The 25,972-nt window shown below is 47.2% G+C and overlaps 1 protein-coding gene across 2 annotated transcripts in view; it reads left to right on the top strand.

Annotated features, from left to right (window-relative positions):
- The window catches only part of EPS15 (epidermal growth factor receptor pathway substrate 15), a 916,228-nt gene that overhangs the window by 634,140 nt on the left and 256,116 nt on the right, over window positions 1-25,972 (top strand). For both annotated transcript variants that reach the window (XM_086952422.1, XM_086952423.1), the window contains exon 16: window positions 430-636. In XM_086952422.1, coding sequence (XP_086808548.1) covers window positions 430-636 — 207 coding nt within the window. The remainder of the gene's footprint in view (window positions 1-429; window positions 637-25,972) is intronic.

Raw genomic sequence — 25,972 nt, 5'->3', positions numbered from 1 at the left:
GTCACCTTTACTTCCACCTACCCTAAGCCTCACTCTTACTCGCACAACACCCAACATCCACCCAACACCATCAGTCTTTTGCTTGCTCCAGCGCCTAGATACTCTCACAGGTGACTAGTGCGCCAGACAAATCCACATAATGTAAACTATGGTCTGGTAAATTGTGGTGTGCAGTAGATGTTGGTGTTTTGGGCAATCCCATATCAGGTACATTTCATAGAAACTTTATATTATTGATATTCCGCTACAGCTTGTAGGATAAATACATTTGAGCATATTAAACTATTACCTTGGGCTTTTTGCTTGAAGTGGCTAGTTGAAGTTAATTATGAATGTGTAATCGGTTTTAGTAATAAAAGTGTGTTGTATGTGTTTACAAATTGTGTGGAATTCTTTGATATTGATAAGTAAAATACTTCTATTTTGCAGGTGGAGACTAAACTTTTAGAGCTGAAGACATTAGAAGAACACACTAACAATCAGTTTGTTTGGCGAAACCACCAAGAGAACTTCTTTGTAAATGGCATTGCAGATCATTCGAGTTTGAGCAATAGCAGTAGTGAAACAGCTAATCTCAATGAGCATGCAGACAGTGAAAATCCTGCCGAGGTCGAGCAAATTAACCACGTGTCGCCAGTGAGTAAATACTTTTCCCTCCTTCCCTCTTAAAGAGAGGGTTGAATGTGATGGTTATTCTAAAACTGCCTCTCAGGCCTCCCATCTGTGAATGATTGCATCATCCTGGAAGATCACATAGTAAAATAACACACATACATCTATTTTAAACCTCTTAAATCACAGGTCATAGGATTTGAGCTCTTGGAGCTGCATACTCTTAAGCAGAGGCATTATAAACCCAAAAGGCATTTGTCATGAAACAAAAAGAAAAACCTTTTCAGAATCTAGTTTTGAGCAAATCAAACCTTTGTGCCTACACACATAATCATGCTGCTCCCATTACCTTTAATGAGATTGTCGCAGCAGTCTTTTACTGTAAATTTGGCACAAAAACTGTAGCTGCACAGAGGGAAACTGAGCTGGGGAGTTTGACTAGCACAAACGATTAGAAGACCAGGGAATCTGCTTACTTCTCATGCTGTCTTCATTGGCATTCACCATGTGGGCATTTCCCAAGATCTGCAGACGAAGAGGAATAATTGAATAAACCAAATAATTGGACACCTGTTTTGCTGTTGCTGTATTATAAACGAGATCGCATTATTGGAAGAACATTGCTTAAGATATGATACAAATACTTCTTTTATGCAATTTGTGATGTAAATCATATTCTGGCCTGCACACTATTTGAAAAGTACCGTTTTTGGTATGCATAGTGCTGGCTCTTAATTCTACTTTGATTGTTTAATTTGCATATCTTAGCGCATTTATGGGTAGCATGTTTACTTTTATAATAATCAAGGCAACTTAAATTGTGATATTCTGCTGCTGCAGTGCTTGCTGCATATTTACCATATAGTCCATCATCTTCTGCACAATTTACAGACTTCTAGCTCGGGCAGACGTGTATATATAAAAAAAAGCCCAAATGTGCCTTGTAATGAGAACTTTTGGCTAAGGTTCACTGGTCACCTTACATTTGCTGACTACTGTATTCAGGTTTATATTTCTAAAACTGGTATTAATTACTGTTCGCCTACAGAGTTTTAAGTGTGTGTTTATTGACAAAAGAACTAATATTGTCTTAGATGTGCTGCATTATGCAACATAATTTCATTTTTCTTGCTACATAGTTCACTCTCTCTGCCATGTAATTTGAACCCCTCTGTTATTATCTGTTAATAACAATAAAGGTAATATATTGATAGCTATACATTCAGCCCTCTAATTTAAAATGTATTTCTACCCTACACTTCATGCCTTCATATATCTGCTTAGCATGTGATTGAATCAAGGAAGAGCAGGTAGTTGACTCAGCCCTAAATATACCATCCTTTTAAAAGGGAGACCCAAAGTGTCTGATCTTGCATTTCTTTTATTTCCTACAATCCCTCACATGCTCCAGTGTTTGCTCCCTATATGCGCTCTGTGAGAGATAACAAAAAGTTTGAACATTGCACACATTGATTCTTTACTAGCTGTTGAAGTGGCTTGTCTGTTACTTTTTGTCTGTGTTCTTGCGGGCAGGATTACAGGCCAAAATCCTAAAAATTTTTTTAACTCCTTGGGGTTCTGATTGTAGTGGTTGTTACAGGTATCATGATGGTACGAGTATCATGGTGCGTAGTCTGAGCTGATCTGTTCCTACCCTTACTGTGTGGTGGGGTTGGAAGTAGAGCTAACCCTGTGTCAATGGAAGCAACCACTTATTTTTATGTATAGGCACGGCACCTGCGATCAGACCTGTTCATCCCCAACTGTCGTCCTGCTGAACGCTATGAATGGGGGATTTTCCCCTTCCTCCCTCGGTCATGCTGGTGGGTTCCTGGTGGCTGCGAACTGGCAGGAAGAATCATAGCTGAACCTTGAGTTGGATAGGAGACCCCCCCCCCACACACAAAAAAAGTTGTGGCATCATGTGGAAGATTGGCTGAAGTTTTCCTGACAGGTGTGGACCTCGAATGAGGCAGACCTCCTTAGTCCTAGTGGCCGTTGTCAAAGTGAACGTTATCCTCATGCCACTGGGTGGTCACTGGGGCTTTGTGGCAGAAAGTTGAGCAGACCGACACCACCCCCTGCCCAGCTTTTTACCCCATTATGGGAATCGCCCATAACTGAGCAGGAATAAAACCCTGGCCTCTAAAGCTACAACAAAATAAGATGGGAAGATATACCAGAACCTGATCAACTTAACAGCATTTCCTGCAGACATAGCATCCAGGGCACAGAATGAGCAGCAGTAGCCAAATGCTGCAGTGGACACTGGTGATCCAGCCTTCCATAGTGGCATTAAAAATCTGGTAAATGGCTGTGGATGTATGTCTACTACAACAGTACTTGAATAAGGTGTCTGACAGAATGACATCCACAGAGGTCCGAATCTCAGAATCCGACGAGACACTCCCTATCCTGTGAACAACAGTATCCTGCCTGGAAGCAATGACCAAAGACATGGCTTAGCAGGTGAAGGACACGCAGAGTCGGGCCCGTAAAAATATTATCCACATCATGGGAATTCGGAAGGGTATCGAGGGTGCCAATCCGGGACAACTCCTATGAACATGGCTGGAATCCTGGTAGCGGAAGCAGGACCTTTCTGCCAGCTTTGGGTTGAAGCAGGCACATCAAGTCCTAGCCCAGAGAACCCCTTCTAGTTCCAGTTCCAGTGCTATTACAGCTGGAGTCCTTAATTACACAGACCAAGACCACATCCTTCAGGCTGCCCATTTTAAGCATGACATCGTTGGCTAACGCAGGGTTACAAGAGTTGCACGTGAGGGCTGTCTCTTCTGTGCTTTATCATTCACTTGTGCTATTGAACCGCTAACGACATGGATTTTCAAGGCTGGCTTAGTACAAGCCCTGAACGTGGGTAGGGGCAGGGATACCCACTTTCTGGAATTCTCTCCCCCCCTACCATCAGATCTATACTACCCTTGTACTCTGACTTCCACAAGGCGCTTAAAACTCATCTTTTCCTGCAAGCCTTTCCGTCTTGACCTTCTGCTCCCCTTTCACTGGGTTCAACTGCATCCTCAGCGCCAAGAAACCGCTAGGTATATGTGCGCTTAATAAATGCTTTCAAATTCAAATAATGGTGTGTCGTTGTACGTTGAAAATCTTCTTCCCTATATCAGATATCTCAAATTGTTGGTCCGCAGGTAATTCAGATACTTCATAAATTGGGTTTGATGTCTGGCTTTGTGGTAAACTGTAACACACCTGTGATCTATAACCTGCAAGGGGCTGCAGTAAGAACTAGCAATCCTAATTGCTAGTGCTCTGTGAACTGGTGCATAGAAGTTCAGCAGACTGCACATTTCTGAACAGAGAAAATAGTTTAACTCATGCTGGATTCCCATACGCCGTAATTGCATGTAGGACCTCCGATGGACACACACATAAACCAACCCTTAGCCCTAAATTTGGATTTGTAGAAAATCCAGCACACAATCTTACTTTCTAAACTAGTACATCCCACTTGCAACAGCAAAATTCCACTAGACCTCATTGGTGAATCAGGTCTGCCTACACAATGGTTGTACATGTGTCACTTTAGTTGTGCAGATACCCTTGTGAATTAGTCTTCGAGTGACCTAGCAGAGTTTGCACTGCAGCGCACTGCCTACTATTTATTTGAGTGAATTTATCTGACGTGCGATACCTTGAATGTCAGACAAGAGGACAGATGTGTATTCGAAATGGCTTCCTTTGTAAGCATCAGGGAAAGTTTTAATTATAATTTTAAGTATTAATGTATATGTTCGAGGCATATGAGCTGTAGATCATATGCTTAAGCATAGATCGCCATCTGCTGTTGGGGCCAGATGTTTGCACTTTATTTTTGTTAGAAGAAGTCTTTGCAGTCACGAGGTAGGTGACTCCTCCTTTCAGTGATAGTGCGCATGGGCAACGACTCCATACCCAGATTGTTTTTTTTCTGCCATCGGGTTTGGATGTTTTTTTGCGGCGCTCCGGTTCGGTATTCTTTTCGAACCCCTTCGACGCACAATCCTCTACCCTCGACTGTATGGTCTTTCGAACGCAGTTTCCCATACTACGCGTATTGTGTACACTGTGAAAACCTTTGATCGGTAACTTAGAGTCGGGCCTACAATCGATGGAACGGACTCTGTTCAAGCTATGTTCCGGGTGTCGTGATAAATTTCCACGCACCAACTTGCACGAGGTCTGCAACCTGTGCTTATCCCCGGAACATGAACGGTCCTGCGAAGCATGTGGATCATTCCAATCGAAGACCATCCGTGATCGTCTGGCTCGACGCCACGAGATGCAACGCAGCTCCTTCCGGACATCTTCTGCGAAGAACTAGAACACAGTGCTGCCGAAGAAGAACTGAACGTCACTCCGGGTCAACGTACCATGAGTACAGATCCCCATGTGCCCGCCACGCTCAGACAAAAGAAAGAAAAGGCTCTGGTATCGCCCTCAGGCTCCGGTCGACACCGAGAAAAAGTTTCAGATGACCCGCCCACCAGCCCAGCTATGAAACTGAAACACAAGCCTTCCGGCTCATGCTCGAGCTGGCTCCAGTCCGGTGCTGAACCAACACCTGCGGCACCGAAACATAAGGAGAAACGTGCCACTTCCCACGCCATCGGCACCGAAAAACACCTTAGATACCGAAAACCTTGGAGCGGAAACCCTCTTAAACAACCTCCGTGCCGTAAAGTTCAGAGCCAAAACATACCCTCTGAAGGCTCCACAGCCTAAACCGGTTAAAACTAAGCATTCAAACACTCGGCACCGAAAAATTTACCTTAATAGAAACAGATACTCCTTCTAAGGAACTTCCATCCGAAGACACACCTCTGGATCCAAAACAAAAAAGACTTAGTTTTGATCCGAAAACTGGACACCTTCTGGCTACTCTTCCTAAAACACAGAAGAAAAAAAGAGATATGGGTACTAATCCTTCTCCCCCTTATATACCTCCATCTCCTCCTCCTATTCTCAATTTACACATTACACCATCAAATTCACCACCTCCAATGTCACCCGACTCACAGGATTTGGGAGATGGGAATGGGGATGATCATAATCATATCACTCAAGATCCTGACATACCACTTGACACAGATCCCTGGGATGTTTATGATAAGGATCCAGATCAACCTAATCACTCTGACCTGTATCTCTCCAGAGCTTCCCCACCTGATGACAATATTGGCTTTGCACAACTTATCAACAGGGCTGTCCAATATCACGGGGTGGAACTACATACAGACCCTCTAGAAAAGGATTTCTTTGTAGAAACATTCACACACTCATAGAGGTCTACTAACACTTTATTAATGCTAAAGGGCATGCTGAAACATACCGACTAGTTATTCAAAGACCCAGTTAGAGCCAGCATACTAACACATAAGGTGGATAAAAAATTCAAGTCCGCTCCTACTGACCCTGTATACAAGTCAAGTCATAAAATTTGTATAGCGCACTACATACCCAGAGGGTTTCAAGGCGCTTAGGAGGGGAGGAGGATTATTTGTCAAATATCCACGTTTTAAGCTGCTTTCTGAACGCTAGGTGGTTCTGGGTGAGGCGAAGGTAAGCGGGGAGTGAGTTCCATGTCTTAGCAGCCAGGTATGAAAAGGATCTGCCTCCCATGGTGGTCTTGTTAATGCGAGGTACCGTGGCGAGGGCTTGGCTGGAAGAACGTAGTTGGCGGGAGGGGGTGTAGAAGGACAGTCGAGAGTTGAGGCAATCTGGTCCGCTGTCTTAGAGTGATTTGTGTGCGTGGGTAAGCAGACGGAAAGTGATCCTCTTATTGACGGGTAGCCAGTGGAGGTCTTTAAGGTGACCAGAGATGTGTTCGTTGCGTGGGATGTCTAATATGAGCCTGGCTGAGGCGTTTTGGATTCGTTGGAGTTTCTTCTGGAGTTTAGCAGTGGTGCCTGCGTAGAGGGTGTTTCCGTAGTCCAGCCGGCTCGTGACCAGAGCGTGGGTGACTGTTTTCCTTGTTTCGGAGGGGATCCAGCGAAATGTTTTTCTGAGCATGCGAAGAATGTTGAAGCAGGAAGAGGATACGGCGCTGACTTGTCTGTTCATTGAGAGTGAAGAATCCAGGATGACGCCAAGGTTCCGTGCGTGGTCTGTCGGGATGGGTGCTTTTCCAAGGGCTTCCGGCCACCAAGAGTCGTCCCATGCAGAGGGGGATGTACCTAAGATGAGGACTTCTGTTTTGTCTGAGTTCAGTTTCAGACGGCTTTGTTTCATCCATTCGGCAACTTCTTTCATTCCTTCGTGTAGGTTAGTTTTGGCGGTGCTGGGGTCATTGGTGAGAGAAAGGATCAGTTGAGTGTCGTCCGCGTAAGAGATGATGTTGAGGTTGTGTTGGCGTGCGATGGCCGCGAGGGGGCTCATGTATACGTTGAAGAGGGTGGGGCTGAGTGAGGATCCTTGTGGTACGCCGCAAATGACTTCAGAGGCCTCGGACTTGAATGGAGGAAGGCGGACTCTCTGGGTTCTTCCGGTGAGGAACGAGGTGATCCATTCAAGTGCTTTTCCTTGAATTCCGATGTTATTGAGGCGTTGTAAGAGGGTGCTGTGGCAGACTGTGTCGAATGCTGCAGAGAGGTCGAGGAGGATGAGGGCGACTGTGTCTCCATTGTCCAGTAGAGTTCGAATGTCGTCTGTTGCTGCGATGAGGGCGGTCTCAGTGCTGTGTTTTGCTCGGAAGCCAGATTGTGAGGGGTCGAGTGATTTGTTGGCTTCGAGGAAGGCGGCGAGCTGGTTGTTGACGGCTTTCTCGATGACTTTGGCCGGGAATGGAAGAAGCGAGATGGGGCGGTAATTTTTGAGTTCGGTGGGGTCTGCTGTTGGTTTTTTCAGAAGGGCGGTGAGTTCAGCGTGTTTCCAGTCTTCAGGGAAGGTAGCGGAGTTGAAGGAGCAGTTGATGACGTCTCGGAGGTGCGGTGCTATGACGGAGTCTGCTTTGTTGAAGATGTGGTGAGGGCAAGGGTCTGTGGGGGATCCTGAGTGGATGGAGTTCATCATGCGGATGGTGTCCTCAGTGGAGATTGGGTTCCAGGCGTTAAGGGTGTTCGCTGGGGGAGGAGGGTCAGCAGATGGTAGGGTGGGTTGGTTTCCGGGTTGGTTGTCAAAGCTGTTGTGGATGTCTGCAATCTTGTTGTGGAAAAAAGATGCTAGGGAGTCGCAGAGGGTTTGAGAGGGGGTGATGTCGTTGGAGTTGGCCGAGGGATTGGAAAATTCCTTGACGATGTTGAAAAGTTCCTTGCTGTTGTGGGCGTTGTTGTCAAGACGATCCTTGAATACTGTTCTCTTGGGTTTTCGGATCAGTTGGTGGTGAGTGCGGGTGGCGCTTTTGAAGGCGTCCTTGGTGCTGGTGGTTGGGTCTTTTTTCCAGGCCTTTTCGAGGGAGCGGCAGAGCTTCTTGGACTTCTTGAGATCATCGTTGAACCATGAGGCCTTCTTGCTGCCAGGTTTGCTTTGACGTTTTTTCAGTGGAGCTAAGGTGTCGGCGGTGTTGGATAACCATAGGGTGAGGTTGGCGGCGGCTTCGTTGGCGTTAGAAGAGAGGGCTGGGGAGTTTCGAAGGAGCGATGCGGAGATTTGGTCCGTGGTGATTTTCTTCCAGTTTCTTTGCAGGGTAGGTTGAGAGTGGTTGATGGGTTTCGGCTTGTTGTAGGTGAAGTGAACGCAGCTGTGGTCGGTCCATAGGAGATCTGTAGTGTAGCTGAAGGAGACATGATTGCTGGATGTGAAGATGGGGTCGAGTGTGTGACCTGCGATGTGGGTGGGGGAAGTGACTAGTTGTTTAAGTCCAAGGTTGGCGAGGTTGTCCAAGAGGGTGGTGGTGTTGCGGTCGTTGATCTTTTCAAGGTGAAAGTTGAGGTCTCCCAGAAGGATGTAGTCTTTGGAAGGGAGCGCGTGTGGAGTGACGAAGTCCGCGATGTCTTCACTGAATTTTGCGCGGGGTCCTGGTGGTCTATAGAGGAGGGTGCCTCTGAGTGTGGTCTTGGGGTCGATGTGGATCTGGAAGTGAAGGTGTTCGGAGTTGGCGAGGTTGACGTCAGAGCTGGTAGAGATGCGGATTGATTTCTTATGGACGATAGCGATTCCTCCTCCTGTGTGGCTGGTACGGTCCTTGCGTGTGATCTTATAATCTTCAGGGATGGCAATGGTGATGTCTGGGGCATAAAAGGTCAGTTACCATTAGACACTCTTGTTGTATCTAACACCTGCAAGAGAGCTAACTCTCAAACTACAGGCGACTCCCCATCTCCTGATAAGGAGTCTAAACGTATTGATACCTCTGGAAAGAGAGTAGCTTCACAGGCCGCCTATTATTGGCATATTGCCAATGCTCAGGCGGCTCGCTACGACAGGGCCCACTATGATGAGTTGGAAAAACTCATGCAACATTTGCCTAAGGAGTATAAAACTAAAACGAACGACCTCATTCAGGAAGGGAAGCTTATCACCAACAATTCCATAAAATGCGCCCCAGATGCAGCGGACACAGCTTCTCGTGCTATTAACACTAGCATACTGTTGCGGAGACACGCTTGGCTTCGAATCTCTGTATTCAAGCAGGAGGTGCAATTCTCCTTACTTAAACAGTCCTTTAACAAAGAGCATCTTTTTGGGCCAGCAGTAGATACTCCATTAGAAAAAATTAAGAAAGACACCGAAACTGCAAAATCAATGGAAGCCCTACAATTAGCTTCTAGCAGGGGTTCCTTTTGTCGCTCCTTTACGGGGTGGTTTAAAGACACTGTAGTAAAAAATCCCCCCTCCTCCTCTTAGAAAGGGAACAACCAATCTCACTCCTCCAGAGGCTATTTTTGAGGAGGTTACTGAGAAATAATAACAAGGGAAGAGGCAGAGGTAATTCCACCTGCGCTTCCCCTGCCAATAAACAGTGGCTTCTCTCCACTCCTGTCGGGGGATGTCTCTCACAGTTCCTATCTGTCTGGCATTCAATCACCTCAGACAAGTGGGTAATACAAAATATCCAACATGGTTATTGCCTGGAACTTACCAGCACTCCACCAACAATCCTTCCAAGACAGCGTGCAATGTCATCAGAACATCTCACCCTGGTAAAACAAAAGGTCCTCTCTCTGTTAGACAAACATGCACTAGAACCGGTCCCATTACGTCATCAAGGTACGGGAGTGTACTCCCTATACTTTTTGATTCCAAAAAAAAGATGCCTCCCTCTGGCCCATACTGGACCTCAGACAACCTCTACATTCAATCAGATTTCTTCCACATGATCACCCTTCAACAGGTGCTCCCATTGCTTCAGCAAGGCGACTTTCGTTTCACTCTAAATTTAAAGGACACCTACTTCTATATTACCATCCACCTAGCTCACAGGAAATATCTCAGGTTCGTGGTGGATGGACAACATTACCAATTCAAAGTCCTCCCATTCGGGAAGCACCATGAGTCTTCACCAAGTGTCTAGCAGTAGTCGCAGCTCATTTAAGTAGACAACACATTCACATCTTCCCTTACTTAGATGACTGGCTAATAAAAGCCAAGTCGCAACACAACTGCATACACCACACTCACAAAATAGTTCAGCTGCTTCACGACTTGAGATTCACGGTCAACCTCACCAAGTCTCATCTTCAACTCTCCAACACGCAAGCATACCTACGAGCCACAGTAGACACTTGCAAAGCTCTAGCTTACCCCAACCTAGTCAAAATACGCAACATGCAAACCCTAATATAACATCAACCGCAGCACTCACTACCAGCCCGAGTGTTAATGCAGTTGATCGGGATGACGGCGTCTTGCATTCTAATTGTTACTTACACAAGACTCCAAATGTGTCCCCTACAGGAATGCTTTGCACATCAGTGGAACCATGCTCCAGGTCATTTACAGATCTGGTGTTGGTGGACGGCCGAACTCATCGCTCTCTGCAGTGGTGGAATACACAAAACCTTTCCAAAGGGCGGCCATTCATCGACTCGGTTCCACAGATCGTGCTCACAGCAGACTCATCCCAAACTAGTTGGGGAGCTCATCTTCACAAACATACCATTCATGGCATGTGAACTCTGCAACAAAAACAACTCCACATAAGCCATCTGCAGCAGCTAGCAATTTTTCTAGCATTGAAAGCTTTTCAGATACATCTAGTAGGCAAAGCTGTCCTAGTTCGTACAAACATGACAGCAATGTACTACATATAAAAACGGGGGGTGCGTTCTCTACAGCTTTTACACCAAGCTCAAAGCATATGGACATGGGTCATACTTCAAAATATACATCTCCTTGCAGAACAATCAAATTGCACATCTGCTCTGTCATCAAAGACAACAGATCCACGAATGTGAACTACACCCTCAAGAAGTTCTCCCATTCTCCAGTATTACATAGATTCACATGCTTGTATCTTCCCCGTCGTCAAGGTGGGAGTCTCACGGTAACAGAATGACCAAAGCAGTATCATAGAGAAGAAAAACTGCATAGAAAAACCCCTAGGGACTGTACTATTTGGTAACCAGACCTCCTCATTGTTTGGTCCAAAAGTCAGCCAATCAGCATTGCTGTCCTGCCCTCACACTCCCCAGCAGAACCTTCCTGCCTCCGATTTCTATCGGCCTTCGTGTGAGAAACGAGTCTCCCTGAGCTCTGCTCAGTTTGCTGTTCCTGTGTGAACTATTGGCCTTTTTATTTTCAACTGTCTTATCATCTGGATTAAGGTATTGTGAGTACCTATTTCTTTTATAATGGCTGAAGGCTCTAAAAAGAGGCTTTTTAGGCCTTGCAGATCCTGTGGAAAGGCTAGGCTTTTCTCTGAAGACCCTCACAAGGACTGCTTATATTGTCTTCATCCAAAGCATGTGGCCAAGGATTGTAAATATTGTAGAACCTTCTCTGCTAAAACTCTGAGGGACAGAGAGGCTCGTTTGCTGTTGTGGCTTCAAAAGAAGGCCGCATCAGATTCAGATTCTGGTGAGTAGTCTACTACCTTAACACCTAAAAAGAGAAAGGCCTCACATTCTGAGGAAAGAGTGGAGCCTAAGAAGGTTAAATCAAAGGGGAAGGAGGTGTCATCTCTCCCTCATACTCTCCTCAAGAAGCAGTCAGGTCATAAAGGGGCAGGGTCTGCTCCGTCGGCCAGCTCCCTGGTTTCTACTGTAAAATCTGTGGCAAAGACTTCAGCCCCGTCGACGACTTCACCGTCGACGACTGTTTCGACGACAGCAGCTGCGTCGACGACGGGAACTAAGGCAGTGTCGACAAGTTTGATCATCCCGTCGAAGATGACATCGTCGACAATAGGATCAGTGACGAAGTCGTTGACGACGGTTCCGTCGACGATGGCTTTGGTGACGACGACTCCGTCGACGAAGAGTGTAATTTCAACGGCAAAGGCATTTAAATCACCACAGTCGAAGACTTTGATATCCATTCGCTCATTTCAGTCGTCGAGGGGTTCGGCGACCATAAGCAAATCTGCAGAATTCACGTTGTGGACGCAGATTTCGCCTCTACCCCCATCTTCTTTGCTGGAGCAGGATTCAGAAGGGGAGGAGTCATCCGGAGTGGCCTATAGCTCATCACAACTTAGGATAAAAAGCCAGGACACAGATGAAGAGAAGGTGTTTTCCTTTAAGGAGAGAGCTCATTCTCAATATTCAAGATATGAATCTTTCCAGGAGACTTGTGACTATGGTGAGTAAGATGAGCAACAAGAAGAATCGCGAGAGGAGTCGCGAGAAGAGTCAGTCTCCATACCTGTATCTCTGGTTTCTGACCCGAGGTTCAGGATTAACGACTATTATCGTCGTTTTCCAGAGGCGAATGCGCCTTCTTCATCTACGCCGGCGACTACATCACAGCCCCCGAGGACCCAATCTACTCCTCAAAAGCAGTCTGTGAAATCGCCGCCAGTGATAACGATCAGGGACGATCTGACGGACACCGATGATGATGAACAACCTGAGTAAGGTGAACTTATACAAGATTCTACAGGAGGTCAGGAATGGAATGAGTACATTTTGCCGTCGGCCCCTTCACCTACTCCGCTGCCAACCACTTCTCCTCCTCAGGATATTGGAGGACTCCATGACATTATGGAAAAAGCAGCCAAGAGATTTGATCTGGAAATGGAGGTTAAAGAAACTGAATGTTTCTTATATGATTTCAAAGACTACGCCAGGAAATCTGCTCGCTCAATCCAGATTATTCCTCTCATTTGGGAGGAGGGTCTAAAAATTTTGAAGACACCAGCTTTCATCGCGGTTTCGGTTCCTAGAATCGAAAAGAAATGTAGAGCACCAGAGTCTTCTCCGGCCTGTCTGATAGGACGCCCGAGACCAGAGTTGGTGGTGACGCAGGCGGCACAAAGGAATTCAAAGAATCTGCTTTCTACTTCGTTGGTGCCGCCAGACAAAGAAGGACGGAGGATGGATGGAGCTGGGAAGAGGTTTGGCAGCCTCTACTATTAAAGCAGCCAGTGCTATGGCCCTAATTAGCCGTTTTAACAGGCAAATGTGGTCGGATTTAGCACCCATTCTGGCTGCACTACCGGAGGATAAGAAAGAGGAGGCAGCTGCTATCCTCCGCGATGGGGCAAAGTCGGCCTCAGAATCCATTGATGTTGCCATGGATGTTTCCTCTATGGCTTTCAGGCAGATGGCAGGAGCAGTTTCACTTCGGAGACAGGGTTAGTTAAAGGCAACATCCTTTTTGTCCGGAGTTGCAGGCGGAGATTGTGGACATGGCATTCGACGGCGAAAATCTTTTTGGAAAACATGAAGACGAAGCGCTGCAGGGTATCAAGATACAGATACGGCTAGGGCGCTGGGATCCCTTCAGCAAGGAAGGTTCCAGTCCTTTCGTAAACGAGGTTCAAGGGGTCAATTTAATCAGAGATCTTCATATTCATCCAACAGATATCAGCCCTATAACCAGCAAGGATATAGGCAATACAATACAGGCAATAAATATAGGCCTTCCAACTCCTCTATCCAGCAGCAATCTAGGGGCAAGTCCTCCAATAGAGGAAAGAATCAACAATCTAACAGAAGGCAATGATCTCATGCCGGCGCTCCCCACACAGCAGATCCCGGAAAACGACCACTATCTGTCTCTCTTCTTCGACAATTGGATGTCCATAACATCGGACAAATAGGTTTTGGACGTAATAAGCAGAGGCCATACCCTAGAGTTTGTACAAATGCCACCAGATCATCCCCCGGTGCTCAGACACCATCAACATCGTCAAGAGCTGCAAAAGGAAGTCCAATCACTCTTGCGGAAGGGGGCTGTAGCAGAAGTACCTCAACAACACAGAGGGAAAGGCTTCTATTCGCATTTCTTCCTCATCAAGAAGAAATAAAGTACGAAGTGGAGACAGGTATTGGATTTGAGGGATCTGAATCAATACATTAAGAAAATTCCCTTCCGAATGCTCTCGTTACAAGAGATCCTCCTAATGTTAAAGAGGAAAGACTTCATGGCTTCGTTGGATCTCATGGATGTATACTTCCATATCCCAATTCATCGGAAGCACAGAAAATATTTAAGATTTGCTGTAGAGTCGCCATTTCCAATTCAAGGTGTTGCCATTTGGCCTCAAATCGGCCCGAGGGGGTTTACCAAATGCATGGCCCCGGTGGCGGCCCACTTAAGGTTAAGAGTGCATAGCATTTACCCATATCTGGACGATTGGCTGGTGACCGGTCCATAATTCACAGGAGCCATGAGGTCCCTTCAGTGCTGCATCCACCTGTTCCATCGGTTAGGCCTAAGAACCAACTTAGAAAAGTCTTAACTGATTCCAGCTCAGGGCATTCAATTCCTAGGGGCATGAATATGCACCAAGGAAACTAAAGCATACCCGTCCGAAGAAAGGATGAGAAAAATAATGGGCCTAGCAACATCCCTTCAGACAAAAAGGTTCACTTCTCTGCGGATGTACAAATCCTTGTTGGGGATGATGTCCTCTTGCATCCCACTGGTTCCAAACTGCCGTCTTCGAATGAGACCCTTGCAGGAACATCTGGACGAGCAGTGGGTTCAGTCCAAAGGAACTTTCGAAAATCGGATTACCATTACTCACCGTATGAAGGTGGCCATGTCATGGTGGAAGGTTCAGAAGAACTTGAATCAGGGTCTGAATTTTGTACCTCAGAATCACAAATATGTGATGACGACGGACGCTTCGTTGCAAGGATGGGGCGCGCACCTTCAGGAGCTGGAGATCCAGGGCCACTGGTCAGAGTGGGAAGCACAGCTTCACATAAATATGTTGGAGCCAGTGGCGGCTGGTGACATTTGAAAGTGGTGGGGCGTAAATACTGAACTGTGGTGAGCGAGTTCAGCAAGCGAGGCCGAACCACCTATGGGGGGGTTTGGGGGTTCTCCCATGAGAACATTTTGAAAAAAGAGTGGGCAAATGGTGCATTCTGAAGCACATTTGAGAAAGAGGTGGCTTGGCGAATACATCTCTGGGAGTAGCCAGACAAGTCTATTTGCACTTGCACAGATACATCTCCCTCCCTGCATTCACATAGGCACAGTCACACTGCACTCATAGACACATTACTCACCCTTCCCTGACACATCACTAAGCCAGCATTCACCCATCCACATCACTCACTCTGGACTCACACAGGCACACTGCTCACCCTGCGCTCACACAGACATCACCGACCCTGCACTGTCACAGACTTCACTCACACAGGCACACTGCTGACCCTGCGCTCACACAGACATCACTCACCCTGGACTCACACAGGCAAACTGCTCACCATGCACTCACATAGACATCACTCACCCTGGACTCACGCAGGCACACTGCTCAGCCTGCACTCACACAGACATCACTCACCCTGGACTCACACAGGCAAACTGCTCACCATGCACTCACATAGACATCACTCACCCTGGACTCACGCAGGCACACTGCTCACCATGCACTCACACAGACATCACTCACCCTGGACTCACACAGGCACACTGCTCAGCCTGCACTCACACAGACATCACTCACCCCGGACTCACACAGGCACACTGCTCAGCCTCTTGCAATACTCGCGGTCGTGCAGTGGGGGTCATGGCAACATTGTATATTTTGGATACAGCTATTTTTTTTTTACCAGTAGGTTACCAACAAAACAACGATATTATGGGCAATCTCCGGAGAGGGGCCAAAAAATGAATGGGCATATCATCTAAACTGACGTGTCTGAGCTGTTTTGAGGCACAATAGTACTCAGTGTGACAAACTGACACTTTCAGAATCTTCATTCAAAGTTCCCTTTGTCTGCCTCATCTCACCTGCCACGAATCCAGATTCTAAACTTTTTAAGTAATTCTGTGCTGCGTTCCGGGCTTTGTTACAGCGTCTTGGGCACCCGCAGGGCACTGGACTGTGACTCACCTCAGCATGAACTGCTGCAGGCTCGAGCGTGCGCATTCAATTTATATCTGACGCACATGCGCTGAATCCTATGCGTCGTGACACAGAGCACCCTTCACAGCTAATGGAAAGTCAAAATTGCACGTAACCCACATGGAGGAGGAGCGGAAGTTAGTAACATGATCTATGCAAACTTTACACGAGCCTATGTAGCCCGGGCAGATAGAAAGACATCAAAACAATAGGAGCTAACTGTAACATTAAGTTGAAAACGAAATCATACAAGAAAACGCATCTAGCCATACCTGAATAGAGCCCTAGGAGAGACAGTACTCAAGCAGATCCTTAGCAAGACTCGTGGTACTCGAGTCACAATTAAAGAAGGCAATAGAAGATAGAAGTCACTAGCCAGGGTCGGCCTGTGCAGACTATGCCACATAAAAAAGGAAACCTTGGAGCATCTATTTTTGTTGTTGTAGATTTATGTAGCGCAAACTCGACCGGAAGGTATTGGAGCGCTTTACATAAGAACTAGGTACGTTAAACAAGGACACAATCATTTCTTGGTAGGCACGGAGAGATTCAATGATTTGCCCAGAATCACAGGAAACTGAGCCGACGCCGAGGGTCGAACCCGGTTCCCCAGCTCCAAAGTCGGCAGTTCTGGGCGTAAGGCCACAACCTCCCCCCCCCAATAATGCATCCGCCCGGTTCTTTAAAAATGCTCAGCGCACTTTAATACATTTCTATCTAGTGGGATGCGCACATGCTCTGAAGCAAAAGACCTACACTTCTCCGCGGAAACCCTGCTGACCCGTAGTCGGGGAAGCAGGGACTAACATGTGGGCTGTTTTGCTGTCACTTCACCCAGACACCCCCTTTCAGATCCTGGGTTTCCGTTTCATGTGATATCCTATTGCGTTCTGGGATCTGTAGTCACTCACGGGATGCCGCATTAAATCAACTGGGCTGACACAGAAAATGCCAGGACACATTATGTTGCACGTGTAAGTGAACACGGTACACTTTCCTCAAGTCACAATCCCTTCTGTGCCAGGCCCCAATTGTGGCACAGCGGGTAAAGGGTGGTCTTTGAATGAGGGGGGGGGGGGGAGGATCAGGTGGTGGTCTGGCTGCTGCCCTCAGAAGGCAAATACTCGTCCAGCAGATGGGTCACCGGTTTAACTGGGTGCCCTCCCCCACCCCTCAGGCATCGCCCAGTGGATTAGCGAAGCCCAGAGACTCGCTACCAATCCATTGTTTCCCGTCTGCTTGGGTGAGCAAACAAAATGGGTCATGTCGCGCAGGGCTGGGGTTAACAAATAAAACATTTCAATTTTTAAAACTTACCAGGTCTGCGCCTTCTGTGCTCCGGGGTCCAGGTCTCATGATTGCTGTTGGCGCCTAGCCGCCTACAGGCACTTCCGCCGACCGCCGATCCCTCACAGCCAATCCTGGCGCCTGTAGGGCACAGCTACTCTCTGCCCGCCCAGCCCATTAGAAAACAGAGGCTTGAGCCTTTGCCCCAGCCACAGCAGGCACTAGTGCGCATGCGTGGGCACGGAGAAAAATGTGCCCTCCGTCCCCACTCATGCGTACTTGTGCCCCACTCGTGTCCCATGTCTGACGACAATGTGAATGCCTGTCAGTTAGCATGACGTCGGTCCGCCCACCCCCTTCAGACTCTGAAGGGGGTGGGCGCACCGACGTCATGCTAACTGACAGGCATTGTCAGTTCAGTTCTTCTACAAAGGCAGGGCATCTCCGACCGAACTTAAGTAAACTGACTGAGAGTTCAGTTTACTTAAGTTCACAAAAACCGAGGGAGGGAGCTGCGGGCACCACGGTCGGACAGCTGGTGGGGCAACGCCCCAGCGCCCTTAATGGACGCACCGCTACTGGTTGGAGCTCAAAGCGGTGTTTCTGGGACTTCAAGCTTTCCTGCCCAGAATCCAGAGCTCGTCGATGCTCATTCAGACAGACAGCACCACGACTATGTTTTATCTTCTAAAGCAAGGAGGAACAAGATCCAAGCAACTTTCTGCGCTGGCGCAAATGATTTGGAAATGGCTGATAAGTCACGACATTTCTATTCAGGTGCAGCATATACAGGGCATCCTCAACACACGGGCAGATGTCCTAAGTCGCAAGGCGAGTGTGTCGCACGAGAGGGAACTGCACGACACTCAGCTTCACAGAGTGTTTCAAAGATGGTGCACACCAACATTCGACTTGTTCGCAACCCGGGACAATTCGAAATGCGATCAGTTTGCGTCCAGGTAACCTCAGCGGGATTCCAAAGGCAATGCATTTCACACAGACTGGATGGGAATGTTCGCTTACGCATTCCCACCAATTCCCTTAATACCGCGAGTGCTTCGCAAGATGAGATCAGAACCGTGTCATGTCATTCTGATAGCACCAGCTTGGCCGAGGCAGGCATGGTTTTCAGATCTGCTGCAGATGTCAAAAGGCAACCAAGTGCAATTCCCGACATTACAGAGCCTCATATCGATGAGCAACGGCCAAATTCTGCATCCAGACCTAGCATCGCTAAAATTATCCGCATGGAACCTCATAAGCGGGTATTCCAAGCCATGAGCATTCCACAAGACTGCAGACAAATACTATCGCAATCTAGAGCTATGTCAACCAACAAGACATACACAGCAAAATGGACACGCTTCTTTCACTGGTGTGCCAGTCAAAGTCTACATCCATTGACTGTACCCCCAGAAGGTATTCTGCCTTACCTGTTGTCGTTATCAAAAGCAGGTCTGTCACATGCCTCGTTGAAAGTGCATTTGGCGGCAATATCAAGATTCAGGAGAGTATCAGATGAGCCGTCTCTCTGGTCTCACAGACTGATAAAGTTTTTCTTCTCTATGATACTGCTTTGGTCATTCTGTTACCGTGAGACTCTCACCATGATGACGGGGAAGATACAAGCATGTGAATCTATGAAAGATAATACTGGAGAACTATAGTGGACAGGTAAGTAACGAATTCCTTTTTTCAAATGTGGGGCTACCCAGACATAGATCTGTTTGCCACACACCTCAACGCAAAATGCCCAAACTTCGCTTCCAGGCATCCACAACCATTGTCCAAAGGCAATGCGCTATGGATCAATTGGTCAGGGATATTTGCTTACGATTTTTCCACCTCTCCCGCTAATTCCACTACTGGTTCGGAAGCTTAAGCAACATTCCCTCCCAATGATCCTAGTTGCTCCCACATGGGCTTGACAACACTGGTTCACAACCCTGTTCGATCTATCAGTAGTTCCTCATCAAAAACGACACCTCTCCCCTAAGCTTCTCCCTCAGAACCATGGAGAGATAAAGCATCCAGATCCCAGTCAACTCAACCTTGCGATCTGGCACCTGAAATCATAGTTTGGCTACCTTAATCTCCAGCCAGACTGCATGAACGTCATTAAAGAGGCTAGACTCCCTAACACAAGAGCATGCTATGCAGCAAAATGGAAACGATTTGTAATTTATTGTAATAACAATCAAATCAATCCGCTTGATGCTTCCATTCAAAACATAATTTGCTATCTGTTACACCTACACGTACAGCGGGCTAACTTAGCATATAAATCAATAAGACTGCATCTTGCTGCAATAGCGGCTTACCTACAAAACAGACAACACTTGTCCGTGTTTTATGTACCCGCTATCAAAGCTTTTATGGAAGGACTGAAGAGAATCATTCCTCCTGGACTTACACCGTTTCCTGTGTGGAACCTTAATATAGTCCTTACAAGACTCATGGGCCCACCATTTGAGGCGTTGCACAAATGTGAACTACAATTTCAGACGCGGAAGGTAGCCGTCCTCATAGCCATCACATCTCTTTAAAGAGTTGGTGAACTCCAGGCACTAACCATACAAGAAACATTTTTACAAATTCACCAAAATTAAGTGGTTCTTAGGACTAACCGCAAATTCTTACCCAAAGTCGTTTCTGCCTTTCATCTCAACCAATCTGAGTTACCAGTGTTTTTTCCCAACCAGACTCAGTGGCAGAATGTGCTAGTCTCAAATTAGATGTTAAAAGAGCATTACAGTGAAATAACTACATCTTTTAGGAAACCCAAACAACTCTTTGTTGCTTTTTCACCACCGCATAAAGGCAATCCTATATCAAAAGCAGGTATTGCACAGTGGATATTTAAGTGCATACAAATATGCTACATTAAGGCTAAACGCACATAACAATAACTCCCAGAGCACACACCACGCAAACTAAGGGCTTCCATGGCATTCTTAGGGAACATACACTTAGATGATATCTGCAAAGCTGCAACATGGTCTACACCACACACATTCACAAAACACTACTGTGTAGATGTGTTAGCGAGACAAGAAGCTAGTGTGGGCCAGGCTGTTTCAAGAACACTATTTCAGACCACTGCAACAGATAGAGGTTAGCTACCGCTTGAGAGTAACTGCTATATAGTCTATGCTAAAGCATATGATCTACCGCTCATATGCCTTGAACAGAAAATGCTACTTACCCAGTTTGCATCTGTTCTTGGCATATACAGTATTATCTTACTTAGATACACTATATATGGGCATCTTTTTCTACTCCTACTAACTCCATCATCACCCTTACGCCAATCACCGAAAGGAGGAGTCACCTACCTCGTGACTGCAAAGACTTCTTCGAACAAAAACAAAGTGCAAATATCGGGACCCAACACCAGATGGCGATCTATGCTAAATCATATGGCTCTACAGCTCTATATGCCAAGAACAGATGCATACTGGGTAAGTAGCATTTTTCTTTTGCCATGTGTTACCGTGGATGATTTTGGCTTCGTAGACGAATTTGTCACCATCTTGTAGAAATTAGGAAATATTCCTCAGTTTGTTCCAGTTGTTCTGCAGTTTTATGCCTGTTTTTCTTGTATGCTCTTTCAGCAGTGTTCTAAGTGTTTAGTCATTTTCAAGGTACTCTATGCCATTTAAAGAAGGTGAAAACGGCACATCAAATCCATTTGTCCCTGCTGATATCATGCATTTTATCACTTTTTTTTACCTTTCCGATTGTTTGTGTATTTTCCTGACATAAAATGCAGCTAATATCGAAATCTCGAAGCCCTCTGCCTAGGATCACAAGCAATCTCCGGCTCATGTTTCATGGTCACCTCTGACAGTGCGATACCCATTTCTGCTGTGTATGGGAAAATGCTTAGGTGTGTACTTGTTCACCTTATGCTTAGTGTTCTGGAAGAAACATCCCATCATTACCAGTACATCTGTTCCATTGATGAAGAGAGAACGTTTGCCCAGAAAGCAGTCCTTGGGTTGAGTTTTGGGGCAACTCCTATATTTTGGGCAATTTGTGCCATTTATTGATCTGACCTAAACACGGGCAGCTGTGCGCAGTATAGATTGTCCTTCTTTTTCATTGCAAACTTCTGTCCCAGAAGAATAAATAGCCAAGCTAATGATATCAAAGGGAGTTTAGTTTATTGCAGAAGAAGAGATCTGAATCCTTGGCACTTAAGCTAAAACATGAAGTCAAGTCCTTCATAGAAGGAAAGGAGACTGGCTCTAATTGTGGAATGATTTGTGAATGTGCAAATAGCATTTTCTCAGATGAGGAAGGGAACCCACAGTGTAGTTCTCTTTTGCTTTTAAATCTTTGTGTATGTTCCGAATATAAAATGCAGGTAACATTCAAATCAGACTTAATTTTTCTTAACTTTCCTTTGCATTAACTTGCATTTATTTCATGTTCTTTTGCGTTAAGTATTAGAGGTATTGCTGTCAATTAAAAATTGCCTCTTTGGGTTTTACCAACCCCAAGAGTGACAACTAGAGTGCAATGGACATTCGCAAATCTGGGACTGGTACTTGCTAAACGTTGCATAGCGATATATTGTGCACGACGTCCCCTCTCTCTCCCCCCCCCCACCTCCGGACTGCACAAATGGACGGCAGATATGTGCGATTGGTTGGTAGCTGAGGAGCGACAACTGCATATGTTCCACACAGATGAAAATGCCGAACAGGATTTGGAGACCTGGGAAATACTACTAGAAAATTGCCGACCCCCAAGAGGTCAAGTATGGGAGATTACACTCCCCTTCAGGCCGAGACCACTGATGCGCGGAGGGGGGTGGAGGGGAATCCCCCTAATATTTCAGACAACACCACTTAACACAACCAGTTATAGGCTCATAAAAGGTGAGGGAACTATCCTAGACCCAGTGAGAGTAGGAGGCTGGAGATCATTCTAAACATGGGGATACGAAACCCATGGCACCTGAAGTTGCCGTCCACATCTACACTATAGGAGACACGTAGAGTTGGAGTCCAAACATACTATCACAGAGTACAATAATGATCCATCAGCAGTGTAGGAGGAATGGATATAAAGGTACAATCACAAAGTATTTTTTCCTCCCACGTGCCAGGTATTTTTTAACCATTCACCTTTTTGTTCACCTCACCTCACTCACACTTTTGTAACAAAACACACACCCCCACACATAGTTCACTTCAAGTGCTCCTGCGTATCCGCGAGTCGTAGCACGCCGCATCCCGTAGAGGGGTGCGAAGGCCCCGATGATGAAGCATGACACCAAGGGGCCTGTTGGTGTGTGAGGGGCATTTAAACAACACTGTGTGTTCCCCATCACTCTAGGGATCACTATCACTCTGAGTGGATTCCACTTTGTTTATTCATATGACCCGGGAGACTGAATCCACTGACTCTCTCTCTCCCCCTCTTGTTATAATTTGGTTGTTGTATCCTGTCACCCAGTCTATTAATTGGCGATGACCCTCACAGGACTGTGTCCATATAAATATTACCTTCCCACAGGTTGCTCTGTGTCGCACTGCGGATGTGAGGTGCATCGACTCCCCGCACATGAGTTCTCAGGGACTTTAAAATATCAGCCTTATTCTAACCATTATTAAACTTGGGGTAGAAAAACTAGGGTGCACTGCGTTTTATGTTTTGGTTACACGTGTGTTACGCCTGAGAGCTGCACTACTGTGAAACATCATGATGCAATTACGCCGAAGCGGATGGAAGGGAAGGGGGGACATTGCTAGGAGCTGTCTGTGCGGGAGTGTGGTGATGGGTCGTTGGCAGCCATTATATCTGACCCGTTATGTGTGTGGGCCCTTTGCGTGCCCTCCCGAGCATCCTCTGGGATCATTAGGGGCCATGGGGAACCACCCCCCACGCCTCTGCCCCTGTCACCATTTCATGTGTAAAGGAGTGAAGTAGCAGGACCCAAGGCATGGATATTGGCTGCTTGCGAATTCCCTGAGCTTCCTCCTCTCGCAGTATTCCCTCTTCCGCTGCCCCCCACTTCTTGACTGCACCCACCCAGGCCGCCAGGGTGGGACCGTCAGGTGCCTTCCAGTGCATAGTTATGCACCGTTTAGCCAGGCGGAGTACTAGGGAGGCAAAGCGCATTTCGACTTTCATGTTCTTGTGACGTTTACCGATACCAAGGGCGCTAGCATCCCACGTGTAGAGATCCCGGAGTCCCGTGATTGTTCCAAGGGTAGTATGGACGGTCCGCCAGTAGCTGTGGAGGAGCGGGCAGTCCCACATCCTGTGAAAAAGGAGGCAGCGGGTTTCTTACACCTAGGGCAGGCGAAGGTACCATTGGGGAAAATATTTCAGGAGTTTTGCAGGAGTGAGATATGCCCGATGCAGGATATGCAATTGTATATTTTTGAAGCGGTAATTGCGGGAGACCATCTTGGTGTTTGCTAGTGCTTTGTCCCATTCCCTATCATGCAAAGTCCTGCGAAAGTCGATTTCCCATTGTTCCCTGAGGGATGCAAGTGTGGGTTGCTTAAGAACTCTTATGGCTTTATATATCCAAGTAACTAGGTTTTGCCCTGGGCCCATATGTAGAATTGCGTGGAGGACCGGGTGTGTATGGGGTTCTTCCTCAATTGTGACCCACTGTTTAAGACAGTCATTTAAAAGCTGCCTGTGCAGCAAGAACAGTCCCCTGGGGAGCTCAAAGTCATTCATGAGTGCCTCAAACGTCTGCAATTGGCCGTCGAAATACAGCATCCCAACCTCCGTCAGGGTGTGTTCCGTCCATATGTGTAACATTCTCTCTGTGTATTGTATGCAACCTTTGGGAAGCCCCACCAGTGGCATGGGGAGGAGAGTACGGGGGCGCCGCACGATTCAGTCTGTAGATGCGTGCGAGACAGGCGTGCGCCATCATCAGTTAGTGGCTCGGTTGGGGGGGCGCAGCTCCTGGTAGCAACATGCAATGTATGGCGGGGGTTTGAAGTTGTCCCGCCGTAGTGGTCAGTTCTCCTTGTGCCCGGCTCGCTGTCCAGCGGGACACCCATTGTAATTGGGCAGCCAGGAAATAGGCCTCAAAGGATGGCGCAGCTAGCCCTCCTTGGTCAAGAGGTAATCAGCTGTGGAAGGACTGTGGTGTATCGAACCGCCAGGATTTTCCCGTAGATTTTATAGTCCGCAGGCAAAAGGGCTATGGGCCGGTAAGAACCCAGCTGCTGGGGGTCTCTATCCAGTTTAAGAAGAGACACTATAACCGACTCGCACATGGATTGGGGTAAGGCACCCTCATCCAGTGCCGCTCGGAACAGCCTCTCTAGTTGTGGGGCCAGTTGGGATGCGAAGGTACGGTAAAATTCTAGAGGGAGGCCATCCAATCCGGGGGCCTTGTGAGTTGCCAGTGCCTTCATAGCGTGTCTGATTTCCGTTGCTCGGATGGGATCATCCAGGTCTCGACAGGTGTCGCGATCTATCTGGGGCAGCTGGTGTTGAGCCAGGAATTGAGAGAGGACCTCATCAGCTATCGGCGCAGGACTAGCATACAATAATGTGTAGTGCTCTTGAAGGGCACACCGGATTGAATCTTGGGAGTACAGTACAGTAGGATACCTCTAGCATTGCGGATGGCCGTAATTGGTGGGAGGGTCGAATCTTGCTTGGCAAGCCACGCCAGCACTTACCCACCCTATCACCCTCTTTGTGAGAACGTGCAGCGTATGCCGCAAAATTATACCTGTGCAAACTTACTAAGGACTCTTCATATGCTGTTTTTGCAGCAGTTTGGGCCGGCATGGCTTTGTCCGGGTCAGTCTCCTTTGTGAGAACAGCCAGGGCTAGCTCTGTTTTTGTTATGTAAGGCTCCATATAACAACTTTAAAGGCGTCCCTTTCCGTCGCACACGTGGTGGCAGTGCCAGCGTTCTCTTGGAAGTACTGACTGATATGGTCTGCCTGTGTCTACTTAAAAACCGGGTTGTTGAGACATTTCCTAGGGAGACGCCAGGTAGGGACAGGTGGTGTGGCGGTCGCCAGCGCAACGCGAGTGTGTGAGCGTCATGGTCTGACATGGTTCTTCCCTGGTAGTCCGAGTCAGAAATGAGAGACAAGATAGTTTGGGAGCAAAGGAAACTGTCCAAGTGCACTCTAAGGTCATGTGGCACCGAGTGGAATGAGTAAAGTCTAGTAGTGGGGCTCCGAGTGCGCCAGGCATCTGTGAGGGACCAGTGATGATCCCATGTCACAAATCGCTTCGCCTGCGCTGCTATGGAAGACGTCTGGTGGGGGTGGGGGGGGATCGGGATCGATCCAGTTGTAGTCCCCTCCTAAGATCCAGGGGGCCTGTGTGTATGTGCTCAATGGGGTAGAAAGTGTGTCCCAGAATTTGCTTTAAACAACATTAGGCCCATATATACTCCCCAATAGTACTGCTTGGCCGTCCAGTCATCCATGCAAGAGAACGTGTCGGCCCTCTGAGTCAATGGTAAGGGACTGTTCCTGGAATGGAACGCCGGGGCGTACCCATATAAGGGTGCCTCGAGCAAAGGCCGAATACGTAGTAGCACATATGATTCCCCTCTAACGCCTACACAGCTTTGTCACTTCCCCTGCCGTTAGGTGTGTCTTTTGCAGGAACGCTATTTGCGCATGATGGCGCTTGATGTAAGCA

The sequence above is a fragment of the Lissotriton vulgaris genome, chromosome 1_1 (genome assembly GCF_964263255.1).
Source record: "Lissotriton vulgaris chromosome 1_1, aLisVul1.2, whole genome shotgun sequence".
In the NCBI taxonomy this organism is placed as follows: domain Eukaryota; kingdom Metazoa; phylum Chordata; class Amphibia; order Caudata; family Salamandridae; genus Lissotriton; species Lissotriton vulgaris.
Note: the sequence above shows the minus strand (reverse complement) of the source record. Positions and strands in the feature narration are given on the sequence as shown.